The 18,036-nt window shown below is 37.0% G+C and overlaps 1 protein-coding gene across 7 annotated transcripts in view; it reads right to left on the minus strand.

Annotated features, from left to right (window-relative positions):
* LOC123691465 (kinase D-interacting substrate of 220 kDa B) overlaps positions 1-18,036 on the minus strand; it is a 42,117-nt gene that overhangs the window by 5,490 nt on the left and 18,591 nt on the right. For 4 of the 7 annotated variants that reach the window (XM_045635873.1, XM_045635870.1, XM_045635872.1 and 1 more), the window contains exons 4-22: positions 17,870-17,979; positions 15,826-16,046; positions 12,705-12,862; positions 12,245-12,448; positions 11,849-11,992; positions 11,268-11,565; positions 9,679-9,886; positions 9,267-9,404; positions 8,952-9,122; positions 8,573-8,689; positions 6,564-6,765; positions 5,776-5,955; positions 5,171-5,185; positions 4,379-4,573; positions 3,804-4,062; positions 3,342-3,507; positions 2,866-3,044; positions 2,306-2,418; positions 1,908-2,087 (exon numbers count right to left, since the gene is read on the minus strand). In XM_045635873.1, the coding sequence (XP_045491829.1) occupies positions 1,908-2,087; positions 2,306-2,418; positions 2,866-3,044; positions 3,342-3,507; positions 3,804-4,062; positions 4,379-4,573; positions 5,171-5,185; positions 5,776-5,955; positions 6,564-6,765; positions 8,573-8,689; positions 8,952-9,122; positions 9,267-9,404; positions 9,679-9,886; positions 11,268-11,565; positions 11,849-11,992; positions 12,245-12,448; positions 12,705-12,862; positions 15,826-16,046; positions 17,870-17,979 (3,258 nt within the window). The remainder of the gene's footprint in view (positions 1-1,907; positions 2,088-2,305; positions 2,419-2,865; positions 3,045-3,341; positions 3,508-3,803; positions 4,063-4,378; positions 4,574-5,170; positions 5,186-5,775; positions 5,956-6,563; positions 6,766-8,572; positions 8,690-8,951; positions 9,123-9,266; positions 9,405-9,678; positions 9,887-11,267; positions 11,566-11,848; positions 11,993-12,244; positions 12,449-12,704; positions 12,863-15,825; positions 16,047-17,869; positions 17,980-18,036) is intronic. The other 3 variants (XM_045635871.1, XM_045635868.1, XM_045635874.1) reach the window with 1 other exon arrangement.

Consider the following 18,036-nt stretch of genomic DNA (forward strand, 5'->3'; position numbering starts at 1 on the left):
CAAGTAAATAAAATAAAGTATGAAAAAGTTTCAGATGCAAAAAAAAAAATTTCATCTACTTTTTGTTTGACTAACATGATGTACAGTAGTCCAAAATTAATAATGCGCATGCAGATCTTCGCTAATTATCGTATTTCCAGAAACACCCGAATCACCCCGAATCATTGAATCGTAAGTGACCTAAACAATGCACTTGCATCTTGCACCTTGTTCGTAAGAAATAGGAGTCAATTCAGAGTCATACATAATCGAAAACAATTCGGGCGGTAGATGACGGTAGCCTGTCAGTCAAAAAATTCAAAAATCCATCAGTCATCTTTATATATTGGTGGAGACCGCACGTATTATCTCTGTATAGAATTATATAGAGCTGCTGTTACATGCCCTTCTTATTTATTTTATTTATTTATTTATTTATAACACTTCATTGTACAAAACAATATAGGAAATGTGGTTAGTTTTGTTTCAATGTTGAATTTTCCGATAAAATGATTATTTACACAGCTAGGTAGCAGATAGCAGGGGAAAAGTGAAAGTTTATAAGAGCATAATGAAAGTTCTGATCAGTCTACGATATAAGAAATAGATATAATCCCTGATTCTGTAAATCCTTGTAAACCAGTGTTAAAATATAAACATTGTCTTATTTTAACCTTCCATACATCCATCACTACGCCAGCTTCAGTAAAACACTTTAATAGTTTTAAGTAAGTATAGAATTTTCCAAGTAAATAAATACAACAAATATATACAGGGTGTCCCAAAAAGTAGTGATGAACGGAAGCTGGGAGGTAGAGGACCTAGAGGGAATCACCGTATGTTATGCGATTTTTTGTATTTTCGGAGTTATGACACTTTTTAAATTTTTCATCTTTCGCTGAGTAGGATGAGATTTTTATTTATGGTGACGTGAATTATTCTAGATGCTTGATTTTCTTTGTGTGCTAAGCTGAAAGATAGGCCAATTCAGTATGGTAACATTTACTATAGTTAGATCTTCGAATGGAATAAAAAAAGTAAAATGCCATGAAAGATAAAATTACCCAGTATGTTCACTAATTCAAGGTCCCATAAAAAAATAAAATCACATAAAAAAGTTTTCCATTTGGCTTTTAAGAACTTGCTCTGTCTATCAGGTAGCTACCCTGAAAATTTCAATTTATTACTCAGAAGTCAGAAGGCTTCAATCGAAAAATTGAAATCTAAATGTGGTATGTGCAAAAATTTTGCAAAAATTTTGCCGCTGTTGCTCAATGTAAGTGCGACATCACCATAAAAAGATGTCTTTTAAATGTCTGGATGCCATTTTATCATTTTTAATGCTTTCTTCTGCTACTATGAGCTTCCGGGTTATTTCGCCCAAATTGTAATTGAATTGAATAAATGTTACCATACTGAATTGACCTATCTTTCAGCTTATCAAACAAAAAAAAATCAAGCATCTAGCGCAATAATTGACGTCACCATGAGTGAAAATATCATCGTACTCGGCGATAGGTAAAAAATTGAAAAAAACAACGTCATAACTCCGAAAATACAAAAAATCGCATAACATAAGTACATGGGGGTGATTCGGATAGCCCTCTAGGTCCTCTACCTCCCAGCTTCCTTTCATCACTACTTTTTGGGACACCCTGTATTTGCAATCGTGTGGCTTATCCTCGCTATTAACTTACTTTGAATTATCGAAACAAATTTCGTTAGGTACTTATCTCTTTTAACATTAAATCACAATAAAACTCATAATTATAATCTGCATGAAGAAAATACATTTAACCACTCTATATAAATATCGTCTTCGGAAGCTCGGGGAATATGACAGTTGCCGAACAGTCACGAATTTTTCTATGCGCATTATTAGTTTGGGAGAACTGTATATTAAAAATATAATTTTTAATAAAACTTACAATCCCCGGAAAAGCTGTTTTGAGCAAGACCAACGGGTTCGCAGCGACCACAGGCATCTGATTCGGTTGGTACGGTGTGGGCGGGGCCTGCGGGGGCGACAAGGTGTTCCCGCTGGTTTGGGCCCACGCCGCCCACTGCTGGGCTGGCTGTTGGGGTGTTGGAGCTACGGGCTGCACTTTCTGTTACGAGGAGAGAGAAATCAGATTCATGTGTCTGATATAACCTCTGAAAAAGTTTTATAATACAAGATGCGGAAGTGACATCTCCAGAATTTTTTTTTTTAATTAAAATAGTAGATAACAGATTGTTCTGTGATCGAAATAGTACATAACGCTGTGGAACAATATTCTATATAAGAAACATTTAAATTACAATATTTAAGTAAAATAAATCCTACCTGTTTCCTTAGTAAAAGCTTGGAATGCAGATGCCTGCTATGTGACGCTGGGTGATACGGCGCCGCACCACCCGCACCTAAGTCCTCTTCTATGCCCGACTGTAAGTGTTCCTCTGAAAATTTCATTCATTAATGTCCTTTTTAAAGCAAATACACTATTTGGAATAAATATGTAAATTCGATTTTTGTACATAATATATAGTTTAGTTATTAAAAAGCGACAAAGTCGTTGAATTTTTATCACATATAATATTTTTGAAGTGAAACTTCTTTATCGGGGTTGGAAAAAAAAAAATAGTGTAACATTTTTTCGTTACGCGTGACGTTTTTCCGTTACACGCCATCTTTTTCTTATCCCTACCACGCGTGATTCGACGTATTTCTGTAAAGTTGCATATAGTAAATTATTTTTTGAAAAATAAGGTCATAAAGAAGTTTCACTTCTTACGTGTGTACACTAGTACACGCACACATTTTTATTGATTAAGACTAAGATCATTTCTTTTCATACTCTTTCAGCTGAAAAAATTTCACCCTAACCTTGAATATCTGCAACTTACCTTTGATAACCTTCTTTATATACGGGTCCAGGTTGATAGTAAAAGGCAAGAATATCTTAAGGTCTGCAGCTGTGAGCGTGGCGCGGTGGAAGCTCAAGAAGACTTCTAACTTGCGTTCATCGCGATCGAGCTCCATAAGTGTTCCGGCTTCACGGAGACCACTCATGAGGGGTTTAACCCTAGAATTATATTAAAATTGTCGTAATTTGGGTGTCTGGTAAGGTATCGTTTAAAATATGTTTAAACGATTGCGGAGTTTTGACAGAAATTTGTTTAATCTGAATGAGAAACACGAGAAGAATAAAATTTTTTGATAACCTTTGTAGTAGCAGTATTAAATTAACTAAGCAAAAAAGTTATTAACAACATGTAAAGTTCATTAGCGTACATAGCCTACATGTTATTTTGTAGAAGTTATTTTTTGTTCTTATTTCATTAATTTAGATATTTTCGTATTTGCAATAGTATGTACATACTTATCATAAAGATGTTTAAGCGAAGTCGAGTCATCTATATGCTCTTCGTATGTCTCATGATGATAGATGATCCATGAGGTGCGGAACGGCCACTGCTCAGTGAGATTCACCCATGACGCTAACTGGTACCAGTTGAATTCAATTTGAAATGCTTTTAATAAACGCCCTGAAAAATAAAATTTAATTATGTTTTCACTTTTCTAAAATACACTGTTTAATGTTTATATTCACTGTATTTTTTTTACTACATGTACTACAAGTCATGACTTTTGAATCGTTGATGGGAAGTCCTTTGACCGGGATACATATTATTTTACGAATTCTGGATTGATTACTTGTACAGACGTTGTATTGATAATTTGAACAGGATAAATTAAACTTTACTAATATTTAAATTTTAATACATAAAAATTCTGCATAAATCTCCTTCGTACTGGTCCTTCGAGCAGGTTTCCCACTTACCGGTAACATACAGCACGTTCATCAACCTTCGCATGCTCCTGGGATTGACGTCACTAAAGTAATCGTCCGTCAGCAGCACGCGGCCGAGGTCCGCAGCTCCGGCCGGCGCGACCGGCGCGCGGTGCAGCCCGGACGCGACTGACGACGCGATCGACTCGGACGGGCGGAGACGACGGACACTCTCTTTGGTAGCTTGTGTCTTTATGCGCTCCTGGCTGGACATCAGCTCGGAGGTGGATGAGAGACGACGTGCTGATACCTGGAAAATTATTTTGTTAGATTTTTGCACAGAAAAAGAGTATTAACTATGAATGTAGGGGTTATAATATTGTTAAGATATCTTCACCTCCTAGGTAAAGGTGCTGTTTGGAAAATAATGCTGAAATCTTTTTAAGCACCTTTAAACAATAACTATATAAATAAAACGTAATCTAACTACCTAAACCTATACCTATAGGTAGGTGTGATAGATAGTTCTATGGAACTTTGTCAAATTTTACTATATTTTTTTAGCTTGGCACAATTTATTTCATGGGTCACTTTAAAGCGACCCCGCTTAATATTCTACAACTTACGGAGCGTTGCAGCGAGGTAGAGAAGTCATCAGCCGCGATAGTCTGCATGCGTTTAGCGGCAGACTGCTGTGCGCTCTTGACCCGGCGTAGTGCAGAGTTCTGCAGGTAGAAGGGCAGCTGCACCATGTTGCGGAGGTAGTCCCACCCGCCGATGTTGCTCTCGGACAGCGCGCGGCGACTGTTTATTTCTACTGCCTGTGTTTTTGTTATGGACACATTTTTATGAAGATTTCTATTACACATATAATACACCTTTTTATAATTGTTTCTTACAAATCAAATACAAACCCTCTTATTTTTATTTTAACTGATTAAAGTTTGACCGGCTTTAAAGGACCGAACCTGTTTTAGAGGAATAGATTGCATACTTTATTTTTGCTCAAGATTTTCCGATATAACTTTTTCTTCGTTATAGATTATATTAAATTGTTTTATTAATTCACTAGAACCCCTTTCTACATTAGAAATCATTGTACGTCTCTGTACCTACCTATAAGCCAAGACTGACTGAATGCACATTTAAAAAAACTTTTATCCTAAAAAGTTTGTAACACCAACACATTCTAAGTTATAGAATAGTTCTCGAATCAGCCGACTGTGCTGACTTATTACTTGAACGATATAAAGTATTTACATCGCATGCAATACAACGCCAATTTATAGGATAAAAATAAAATAAATTTGGCAACTGAGGCAGGATAAAGCATGCAAGCACACGTCATCGATATACGGTATATGTACAAGGCTAGTCGCAAACTAATCGAGACACGGACACTCCAACTCGGAACTAACCTCCATCCAAGCAACCTGCGCATTGGAAACGTGTTAGAACGAAACGTAGTAATGTTAACTAGTAAAGTGTAAAAAAAAAAACAATAAAATAAATAAAAAAATAAAATTCCGAAATAAGATTTTTTGTTCAACTGAGAAAAAGAGAATGAAAATAACTAAAATGAATGAAATATATTTATTGAGTTTTAAAATTATATAAAAAAAAAAAATATTCTTAGGGGTTAATAAAATTGACGAGAAATTCAAATTTTAGAAGATTGAAAAGATGGTGACAAAAAGTAATATGGGTAAAAGATGTAAGAACTAATAATCATGGTATAATTATAAATTTTATTGGACTTACTTTTCTTATCGTAATACAAAGACAGACTTGTTTGATTTGTAAACAACTGTCATTTTGTTTTACGTAGTGTTTTACGCATTTAAAGTACGTAACATATTAGCATAAAATAAACGCTGATAAAATAACCAAAAATATAGGAAGTATAAGAATACAAGTGTATATAAATATAAAAATTTGAAAAAATTAATAATTTTTTACATCAAAAAATATTGGTATTTGGTGTTCATTAAATTCCTATTAAAAGTTTACAAAAGATGCTTACCTTACTGATAATATGCGGATCGATGGCCAGCAGTAGTATGAAGGGGCTCTTGGGGTCGGAACACAGCGCATGCACGGCGTTCAGTAGAGCTAGCACTTTCTCTTGTTCGCAGCTGTCCAGGGCATCCACGACCACCACTAGACGGGTTTGCTGGCCCGTGAATGCGTCCAGACAAGACACCTAATAAAGGTAACATGAAGTTTAATTTGTGGAGCACTTGTTGTTGTTGTTTTCTTCACTTGTGTTATTGAAGTGAAACTTCTTTATCGGGGTTGGAAAAAAAATTTAGTGTCACAATTTTTTCGTTACGCGTGACATTTTTCCGTTACACGCCATCTTTTTCTTATCCCTACCACGCGTGATTCGACGTATTTCTGTAAAGTTGCATATATAATTTTTTTTTGAAAAAATAAGGTCATTAACAAGTTTCACTTCTTACGTGTGTACAGTAAGTACACGCACACATTTTTTCCTTTTTTTATAGATATTTTTATTTTATAATGATGATAATTTTACGATAAAAATATACTTTGTAGTTTTTAAAATTGCGATATTGCACAGGAAGAAGGAAACACATTTTGCGTTAGCGATTGCAACTCAAGTAGCAGCAGAGGTTTTTGATCAAAAAAATTTTTTTAACTTATATGAAGCAAGCGTACCTACATACCATGTGTAAAAGAGCCCGCAGCGGGCGCAGCATTAGCACGAGACTGCATCAAACTTCCGGTTCATTTCAAAGTCGTCTCATATAAACTAACGACCGACATAATATATAAAGCTACACATACCGTGTGTGTGAGCGCCTGCACCTCCGGCCGCAGCGCCAGCACGTGCGCGTGGTGCGCGCGGCGGGCGCGGCGGGCGAGGCGCGCGCGGGGCGGCACGGCCAGCGCAGCTAGCGCCCGCCCGGCTGTGCACGCGTTCGCTAGCACTAGCGCTCCACCCACAGCACAAGCCGCTATCATCAACCATTGTTGGACTTCGCGGCGCCTGGGAACAACAATGTAAAATTAGTACCACAGAATAGATAATGGTAGCTAAACGCTACAGAACGGACACTCTCCGCCTCCCGCCAAAATTAAACACTTACCTCACCCCGCACGATCAGCCTATAAATGGTCCGCATTTTTCTGCAAGGACGATTCGCAACGAAGATTGACAACATTAATCAAATTGACTTAAAGTAATTTTATTATTTTGGATTTGTGATTATCGTTTTTCGTAGAAAATGGTTAGATATTGTGCTGTTTACGGGTGTATTTCATCAGAAAAACGCGAATTTTTTTTTTACGCTAATCACAAATGTGCCAACCATAAAGCGTTAACACACACATTTGCAGTCTCTACTGTGTGACTGTCAAAACGATAATTTTGTATGGAGTGTCCGGGGTGTGATTAGTACGTAAACGATTAGAGATACACGTGACAAATTTAGCACCTGATTGGTTTACACTCTAACGAACTATTTTGTTCATTATGGATTGCTAGTGTGTATTTATTTATTGGTAATAAAAATGATTAAACAAAAGTTTATAAGATGAAAATGTTCATTGAATTCTGAACACGAATATACAGGGTTACAGGAAAAGTCGATGTAGATCCGTTAAAGGCATGTAGTACACATCATTACTGAATGATTTCACTATGTAACCTCACATCCTAAACTTAACCGTTTTCGAGATATTCGAGTTTTAATTTTTTTTATGAAAATGCCCAATTTTTCGGCTATTCAATTGAATATTTTGAATTTTTTTGACTCTTATGATTATATTTTTGGTTTTTTTACATGAAGAATGAGATGCTTAATTACCTCAATGACTAAAATTGCACGTAAGTTAACTAAATAGGTCATTGTAGACGATCGAAACTTAAGAAAATAAGTACAAATTATAAAAGAATATTTTTCTTTTCTGGATATCTCAAAAAATTATTATGGCACTTGCTCTGCAGATGTGCTTAAAAACATCTACATTTTATCAGCAACGAGGTATAACACTCTAGGGTATTTATTAACCTCAAAGGTGAAACTTAGTTTCTAAGGCTACATGGCAGTCAGAATAAATAGCCCTTATTTAATCTAATTAATTTGACTTAAGTTCAGCATCATCATTTCAGCATACTGGCTTCCACTATTGAACATAGGCCTCCCTCGGCTAGGTACAACCTTCATGCATCCATCGATATCCATCGAGATCGACCTAGGAGATCATTCAGTTTTATAGCATTTTTTTTGTTCACATCGTCGATCGTACAAATAATACCGTACGCCAACTATTACTTGAGCGTAAGTGACTAGTTACTGGCTATTGTTTGGAAAATAACGTAATCGGTGCGTTGTTAACGTTAGTTGGCATACAAAGTCACTCACGCTCAACTCATAGTTGGCGTACAGATCGTCGGTGATTGTAGTAAGCTAAATGAAACAATAAATCAGTTCAAAATAACATTTATTCACCTAATGTTTTTGAATAAAATTTTATAGTTTATGTTCTACGTGTACACCTCTTTCGCACACATTTTCTCATTCTTTCACGTAGTCCACTTTTCACTACACCATGTGGTTAATGTTCTTCTTATGTCAGTGGGAGTTCCATAGTGAAATCATTCAGAAATGATGTGTACTACATGCCCTTAACGGATCCACATCGACTTTTCCTGTAACCCTGATAATTCTTAATCTTTTTTGGCAAATAAAAAAAAATATTCGTATGATGTATGTTAACAGTATTAAATTTACATCAAAATTTTTAAGAAATAGTTTTTTGACCTAGTTATGAGAATATAATAAATCACTCACGATGCGTCTGCATCCGTGTCGGTGAGGTATATCACAAGAATACACAGCCCCAATAAAATGCACGTAAAGCTGATTTCAAACGTTACTATGTGTGGAATGCAGCACGCCCGTCGCCACCTGAAATAATATTATTATTAAAAAAATAAAAATTGAAATGACAGACTAGTGTATATGAAAGGGCATTATCAAATGTACATATCGAGTGATGTCTTCATTTCAATCCTGTTTAATATCACCAGTGCCCCTTGATAATAATTATTTAGCTTTTAGCTTATTCAATTCAAGCATATGAAAATGTTTGAATTGAATAATTCACTCGTTATTTGTTTGTTTGTACAAACAAAATATGAGTGAACGAGGATAGATAAAGCCAACTCACCTCCAACCTGAAGTAGAGGACACAGGTCTTGGCCGGAAGGCGCGGGCCAATCTCGTGCAAACACGTCCGTATTGGGTTTCGAGCGCCTCCGCAAGACTAGCTAGCATTTGCACCAGGGTTGCTTCGCTCTCTTGCCCACCGCCGCTCTTCATGCCTTCCGTAAAGTGGAATCTGGGAGTAAAAAGTAAATAAATAAATAAGTTAAGTAGTTAATTTATATCTATCAAAGAAGTAAATAAAATAGAAAAGCTTCTATTTTTACCTAAAAAAGAGAAAAAATGAAACTAAAAAATTCTAAACAATCACACATTTTACCTTATAGGAGTAGCAGGAAGGGCTCTTGGGTCGTTAGGTCCTGGCGGATGGCAAAATACTACTTGTAGCACTAGCAGCAGTGAACTGAAGCGCTTTCCCATCGCGGACAGCACGTCGGCAGTCCACCACCACTCGTACCTAAATCATTATTGCACATGGTTAAAAATAATGTTCTAAAAGGAATCTTGTTCCGATGTGTATCAAAATTCAATAAATATACCTTCTGGTTCTTCTAAGGAATTATTTTTGGAAAAAAATTGTGGAATTGTTTGGTTGTTTTTTTTTTTTTCATTTTTCTAAAAACTTTTTTGTATCAGATTTGACCTGTCTATTGTGTAGATTTTTCTGTGTCTTTGATCTGGTTCGATAATTTGTACAGGCACGCGCCCCGCCACACCGCCCACGTGCTCACCTGTGCCCGCAGTACCACAGCACGTACAGCGCCAGGTACATAGCGGCGAATATCGCGAAGCAGAGCGCGAGCGCGACGTACGGCGGCGCGCCCAGCGCGGCGGCCAGCGCGGCGAGAGCCAGCGCGCCGTGCCACGCGCCCCACCACACCGCCCACGACCACGACCAGCCTGTTTCGCTCCACTGCCGCGCGAAATTCTTCATCTCCTCTGTTAATACAGAGACATAAATTATAATAGTGCTTTTACACAATCGCTCGAATAGCGAGGCGGAAAACGCACACAAATACGTCAGCGATGCCCTCACTATTAGTTTTGAGAATCACGTATTCGTTTTAAGACCGGTTTCGGACGAAATCAAAAGAAAGAAAAATGTGTGAACAGTGGTGCGCGTCGACACTCGTATTTACGTAAGTACGTAAAGTAATGTTCGACGATACATTATACCATTGAGTCACGGGGTGAATAGCGATTAGCGAATGCGAATGTGTAAATGCACCTTAACATTTATTTGTGTTCAAATACCACGGAATATTTTTTTGGTTAGTAAAATGGGGAAATATTTTTTGTGGCACAAGCATTTTTTTTTTGTAATGTTATATGTAATATGTATATAAAATAAATTGACGTTTTATAGTGGAACGTTTTCCGTCCGCAGCTTCACTAGCGCTGTCAAAGGTAATCTCAAACTGTTTCACCGCGTTGAAATTTGAAAAGTACACATTTGATATAACACGATATAAGATCAGTTAGGCTGGTTGCAGAGCTTGACCGACCGTCAGTGCGTACCGTCGGTCCTGACGATACGCATCAACAATTGTATGACTATGACACTAATGCGCATGACAATACGCGTGCGTATGGTCGGTCTAGCTATGAAAGGTTTTATGAATTTCCATACATATGACAAGCGCGACTGACGTACGCACTGACGGTCGGTCAAGCTCTGCAACCAGCCATAGGGTGTATTCAGAAAGAAAGCTTGAAACTTATAAGCGCTTATCGGCGCTTGTCAATGCTGGTTTTGACAAGCTTGTCAATGCTGGTTTTGACAAGCTGGTTTGAGCATTGACAAGCGCCGATAAGCGCTTATAAGTTTCAAGCTTTCTTTCTGAATACGCCCTTAAGTGTGAGTCGAACTCGCCTCACTAAGGGTTCCGCACAAATAAACATACTCTTTTAATAACTCCATTGAAATAAATATGCAGCAAGCAGCCATCGCAGTATTAATAATATTAAAATACATACATCTTGTTTTATTTTGTGATAGCTGCCCTATTTGTATTTTTATATGCGTTTGGAAATAAATCTACCGTCATTTTGAAAAAAAGATGTCGCTATTATCAATACCAATACCGGTTTACCAATAACGTGAAAAATAAAATATTTGATTTACTACATTTAATTATTCTCTTTAATTTTTTGTGTATATTCTAAAGATTATGTGAATATTTCAACATGTTGCCGTTATCAATATCGTATCGGAGCCCCCTAAACTATTCATTTTATTCTTATTATTTGTTGTAATGGAATGTGTCTGTAAACAATTAAATGGCATCAGTTCATTTATCTTTATTACAAAACAACTTACCTTTAAGTTTATTGAGCAAAAACGACTTCCCGGATCCCCATCGCGCGTACAATCCCACTGTTATTGGCACGGACAAACTCGGCTCAGACAACATGTCTGCCAACGCTGCACTATACAACTCATACCCCAACATATTCTCATTATCTTCATTCGTATTCAATTTGCGTGCCCCAAATATTTGCCCCAGTATTGTCTTGTTGTAACTCATATCTATATTGTATGGCGTCTCATTCTGTTTGTTTGGCTTATATAATAATTGACTATTCTTCGGATTCCTTAAGAGTATTTCAACTATATGCTGTAAGAAATAAAATTGTGTTAAGTTCAACTGAACCAAGAAAAACAAATTAAAGTATTTTAAGAAAAACAAATTATTGTTTATTAATTATTGTTTGTTTTATCCATTACAATAGATTGCAATTTTTTTAAATTATTTTTTTGAAAGTAAAAATTTTAAGTCGCGTCAAGGAACAAGGCGACGATTTTTATATATTTGAATCTTGCCAAAGAAGTTTCATTTCTAACACGTGTCCACACTCCTTTTCTTTAAATATTTAGAATTTGCATGTAACACGTTATACCTTAGACCGCGCCCGCATAGCTACGTGCAAGGCCGTATCCCCGCGGTTGTCAGCGACATTGACTCGTGCTTTGCGCTCCAACAAGAGAGCCACCATTTCCGCGTTACGAGACCGCACTGCGCGCAGCAATGGCGTGTCACCTGTCTGTAAAGTGCAAATACAATGAATTATAACAACCAAAACCAAGATTAAAATTACCATAACATTCTTATGAATGAAAACAATTGATAAATTATTAGAAATAGAAGTATGACATAATATTATAATGAACATGTTGCTTATTGGGCAAAGTTAAAAAGTTTTGACTGAATTATTGGTATGTGTTCATCCAGGTGAGTGTATTTTTATTTTTCATGTCCTATTAATTAAGGTATACATAAAAGTAGGGATACATACTATAGTACAATGTTCTAGATCTGGATTTGAAGCTAAAAGCAATTTCAATATGGCCACATGGCCCTTTTCCACCGCGGTGTACACTGGGGTTTTCTTCTCTTTCCCTGGCAGGTCTACATCTACGTGTTTCTTTAACAGAGCCTCCACTATGTTCTTATATCCGCCCTTCACTGCCTGTATAAGTGGTGTGTCTTTCGAGTGATCCTGAAAGTTACCACAAAGTTAGTTTAGTATGTTTTTGAAAATAAAGGAATTACGGAAAATAATAATTGTTACTTAATTTTATCAGTCCATTGTTAAACTTACGTCAATTTGCTAAATAACTATAAAACATTAAATGGGCAGATGGACATGGTAGAAATGTGTTGGTGTTAAGACATCACTATACTGATAACCAATGGCCGATTCAGGCCATTATTTCAAAACGCATAAAACTTACAAACAGATAAAATTATATTACCTGGACATTAATATAAGCACCGGAATTAATAAGTGCCAATGCGATATCATAGAATCCCTCCTTACAAGCTATCGCCAGAGCGGTGCACCCATCTTTGTCTAAAGCGTTCACATTGGGCTTGTATTCGAGTAGCATTTGGACGATTTCGAAGTGGTTACCTGTAAGAACATTAAGTAAATAACTAAAGGTGAACTTGAATTATTTTTACGCTCATTGTTATAGAATTGTAATTTAAAAGATGGCACTTGTAAATATAGTCTGTACTCTGTATGAGCTGCGTGCTCCCGGGTCCGAAATAGGAAGAAGTAACCTGGGGATAAATAGACTGCGTTACTCTGAAAATACGTGTGGCACTCGGGGACTGCCGCGGTAAAGCTATTGCATGCTATGCCTTCAAGCCACACCTCCGAGCCCGTCGGAGTGGGGAGCGTGAGGTTATTTCGTTACGGAATTTCTCGATTCGGTCCCCGCGCTCAAGGCTCGCGATAGAAGCTATGCAATAGCTTAATATTATGCTACTTGGTAAAGATATCTAATAATAAAAAAATTTACAAACTAAGTTCCGTAGATTCTGAAATTTCTGATTCTGAGATTCTGAAAATTAAAAACATATATAAATGTAGATGCATCAAAGGAACGGCTCATGTTAGCGGTGTGGATAGTTAATTTTAAACATGGGCATTAACACTTGTGAAGGGTAACTAATATATTTCTTACACTGAGAGTGAAGTGAGGTATTATTTCAGCTTGGTTTACTGTCATAATATATTCAAAGATTTATTTCAAATTCATATTTTTTTTACTTCTCGAACCTCTTTAAAAATCAATTCCGTTTACGACACATTTTCACATTTTTATTAGTTTCAATAACTTACAAGCAAGAAACATCACATACAGTATCTAATAATTATTTTTATCGTTTCATTGGTTTTTATAGACATGTGTACGTATCGACTAATGGTTTGGTCGTAAACGTCTATATGAGTTTAATGTTGATCGTAAACGGAAACGCCACTTCTAATTCAACGTTATACCACGTTAAACACTCTTCAGGCTTGCAAATAGTATTTCCCGCTGGCAAATGTCACACGGTGTATAGTTATTATAAAATATGTCTATTTAATCTAGGTTATGACTCCATTTCGTGCCAAGACATCAATCATCGCTAATGATTTGTATGTTTTGGCATAACAAATGTTTCAGACAAAAATTAGTCTTAATCACGTTTATTTAGCGCTAATGCACACTAATCTACACTTATATTATAAAGAGGAAAACTTTGTTTGTTTGTTTGATTGTAATGAATGGTCTCATAAACTAGGTATTGGACCGATTTGAAAAATTCTTTCACCATCCGAAAGCTACATTATCCACGAGTAATATAGGCAATATATTATCACGCTAAGACCAACAGGAGCGGAGCCACGCGGGTGAAACCGCGCGGCACAGCTAGTAGTTAATATAGTTACAGCTATTTATAGCTTAGAAAGGTCGCGTATGTTTAAGGATATCATTAGCAGTAACAATCTCACTATCAATGTTTGTTAGTACAAACAACGTAATCTCTTTATCGTTATCCCCATTGAAAAATAAGCCTTTTATAGCGTGAAAACTACTGCCAGGTAAGTGTATTACGTTAGGTATATACATTAACATTAGCAACAATGATAGTAACATTAATGTAAATTTAATAAAATATACATGTTTACGAGGTGACAAAACAATTAAAAGACAATGGCACATACTTTACGTGCAATGAGGTGTAAAATGTAAATCATTGTTTCTTTTTCTTTAGTGACTAATAAATCATTTTCCTCTTATTTATAATAACAATAATATTTTGCGTCTTTAGAATTATATTATTGAAAATATCGTTAAATTATGATCTTGAAAGTCTAATATTATTTCTTGGAATAAAATTTTTAAGTAACTTGTTAATTTTACTTATTATTATCTATTTAAAAGGAAAAATATATAACATGGCTAATACGTAAGCAAACACGGGTTTATGGCATGCCTGGTGCGCCCAAACGTAAAATTAGAGGTATTTCAAATTGATTTCCTTGATCAATTCTTGAGGGAAAGATTATGTATGTATTATAAAATTTAAGCGGAGATGTAGTACGCCACTAATGAATTGACTAATAGATTTCAATTTAAAATCTAATAAAAGCATCTATCTGGTAAAACGCAACAAATGTTTTTGTCGCCTTTGACGTTATATATACCTTTTGCAGCCTGCAGCAGCGGCGTCCAGCAGGTCCATTAAACTCAAACATTTATTCATTCAATTAGACTTCTTCGCACTTTTGAAACGTCATATTTTTACATATTTTTATTATAACATTTACCACCGATTCGGAAAGCAGTATCTATGGAGAAGAACTGACAAGAAACTCCATTAATCTCCCTAACAACATATCCCTTACAAAAACATAATTGTGACGTCACCCACCTTGCGCGGCCTGCAGCAGCGGCGTCCACAAGGTCCATAAATCTCCCTAACAACATATCCCTTACAAAAATATCACAATGACGTCACCCACCCTGCGCGGCCTGCAGCAGCGGCGTCCAGCAGGTCCATAAATCTCCCTAACAACAAATCCCTTACAAAAATATCACAATGACGTCACCCACCTTGCGCGGCCTGCAGCAGCGGCGTCCAGCAGTACATGCCCGAGGTGTACTGCTGGACGCCGGATTTGTAAGGTCCGCGCCGCCTACGTGAGCGCGGACGTGCCGTACTTGTCGCACGAGTATATACCCTGTGACGTCACATACCTTGCGCGGCCTGCAGCAGCGGCGTCCAGCAGTACATGCCCGAGGTGTTGGGGTCGGCGCCGGCCCGCAGCAGCGCGCCGCACGCGGCCGCGTCGCCCGCGCGCGCCGCCCACGTGAGCGCGGACGTGCCGTACTTGTCGCACGAGTATATACCCTGTGACGTCACATACCTTGCGCGGCCTGCAGCAGCGGCGTCCAGCAGTACATGCCCGAGGTGTTGGGGTCGGCGCCGGCCCGCAGCAGCGCGCCGCACGCGGCCGCGTCGCCCGCGCGCGCCGCCCACGTGAGCGCGGACGTGCCGTACTTGTCGCACGAGTATATACCCTGTGACGTCACATACCTTGCGCGGCCTGCAGCAGCGGCGTCCAGCAGTACATGCCCGAGGTGTTGGGGTCGGCGCCGGCCCGCAGCAGCGCGCCGCACGCGGCCGCGTCGCCCGCGCGCGCCGCCCACGTGAGCGCGGACGTGCCGTACTTGTCGCACGAGTTGGGCCGCGCGCCGCCCGCCAGCAGCCGCGCGACCACGCCGCTGTGGTGCCGTCCCGCCGCCCATACTAGCGAACTGGAAGTGGCTACTTATTTGTATACTTTGTACGTGTGTATTGCCATGAGAATATTCGACAACGAATACGTAGTTGCAATATAATCTTGGCTCATGTTTCCCAAATGTCAAATATGTTATTCGAAACCTTAAGGGGGGTTAGGCGGTCAGCGAAAATTCAGCTATTCGGGCCTGAGGTAAGCGGTGAGGGGGTCCGCGTTTAGTATGGAATCAACGTGCTCGAAACTAAAAATCGTAAGCGCCATTCACATTTTTATCAAAAAGTGAATGAAAATATTTAGTATTTTCTAAATCTAAAACAGTCAAGAAATCGAGAAGGTAAATGCCTATGTACTTGTGATTTTATACGAATTATTATCGTAAAATACGGTTGTAATGAGCATTTATATGATATTTTAGAGGTAACTTCAGGATTTTTTTTTATCGAGCAAAATTTTTCCAATCGTGTTTTGGAAACAGTCATCCCATCACACATACGTTCTGTAATACATATTAGAAATTTCAGTGCGAAAAAACCTCAATATTTTCAATTATAGCTCATAGAAAACAGTCCATTTTTCCGTGTTCACCTACTAAGGGCCCTTAAGAAAAATCTCGAAAAACCTTGATAACTAAATCGTGATAAAATTATTAAAAAAACAAAATTTTCAAATAACATTGTAATTAATAAGAATTAAATCAATAATAACACATCAAAATTTTATCTCTAATGTTAGTAAATAGCAAAGCAAAAAAATTTTTCTGGCTTTTGTAACATTAAGCAAAAAAAATTTTCTGGCTTTTGTAACATTAAGCAAAAAAAATTTTTTTTGCTAATTTAATTCTAACAAAAGCATTTTCGAGGAATACTATATAAATTTTAAGAAATACATAAGGAATAAGGATTCTTAGTGCGATCGAAAAGTAATGCCAACCAATAGTAGTTTCAAGCCACACCCACACCGGCCAATAACAATTACGATTGGTTGCCACTTGCCAACAATGTTAAAAGTATTGAGAAATAAGGCAGAATTTCTATTTAAATGTTATTTCAACATTATATTATTATTATAATTTAAAGTGAAACATAAATCAACACTAACTAAATAAGACTTAATATTTATTTTCTAATTTACATATGAGTTTCTAATCATAAATAACTATAATTTTGCTGAGAATGCAAGCTGTCGAGAACAACATGTCGAAGAGAAGCAGTGTTATCATCAAGAGACAATCTGATGACAATAATAACTACGCTTAAAGTGTTGGCACAGCGCCAGCATTGTTTGGTATGAATGAGAAGGGATTGAATAGCTTTATCGATACCGAGTACATCTTGGTAAGACTGCGGTTATAAAAAATAATGACATAAGTTTTATTTTATTCAGCTGATACGATCTAATGAGAAAAAGTTAGTTAAAATATATTTTAACACTGTTTATAATATTTATTTATGTTTATGTTCTTAAAAGCCAAAATGGAATAAGTAGCGAGTTGCATTGTTTAAAAGAAATATGCAATAACATATGCTCAAGCTGATTATCAAGAATATAAAGGCAATATTTTGTCGATTAAATATTGATAATAATCTACATTACTTAAACAGATTGGACGTAAATGTCATATTAACATATCTACGCATGACAATGATAATTCTATTCTTAACAGCTTCCTAAGAACGTACCTAATTATTATTTTATTAGTTATTACTCATTTTGAAGACCTTTACCTGAGACTAGTCTAAATGATCCTAATTTAGTCACAAAATAAATAAAGTGGTGTCCAAAAATATCAGCTATTTATAGAAAATGCGTAGTCTGTATTTAATATTAAATGAAACTCACTTGATATTAAAGTTCCCATGTGCATGTACTTCAGCACCTTTCTCCAACAGCAAACCAACTATTTCTTCATGTCCCTTGTATGCAGCCCACATAAGAGGTGTCCAGTTTCCCTATTCAAAATAAGATATATTGATAGATTATGTTATATCATATTATGTTTGCAAAAT

This window comes from Colias croceus, chromosome 4 (assembly GCF_905220415.1).
Source record: "Colias croceus chromosome 4, ilColCroc2.1".
Lineage (NCBI taxonomy): Eukaryota > Metazoa > Arthropoda > Insecta > Lepidoptera > Pieridae > Colias > Colias croceus.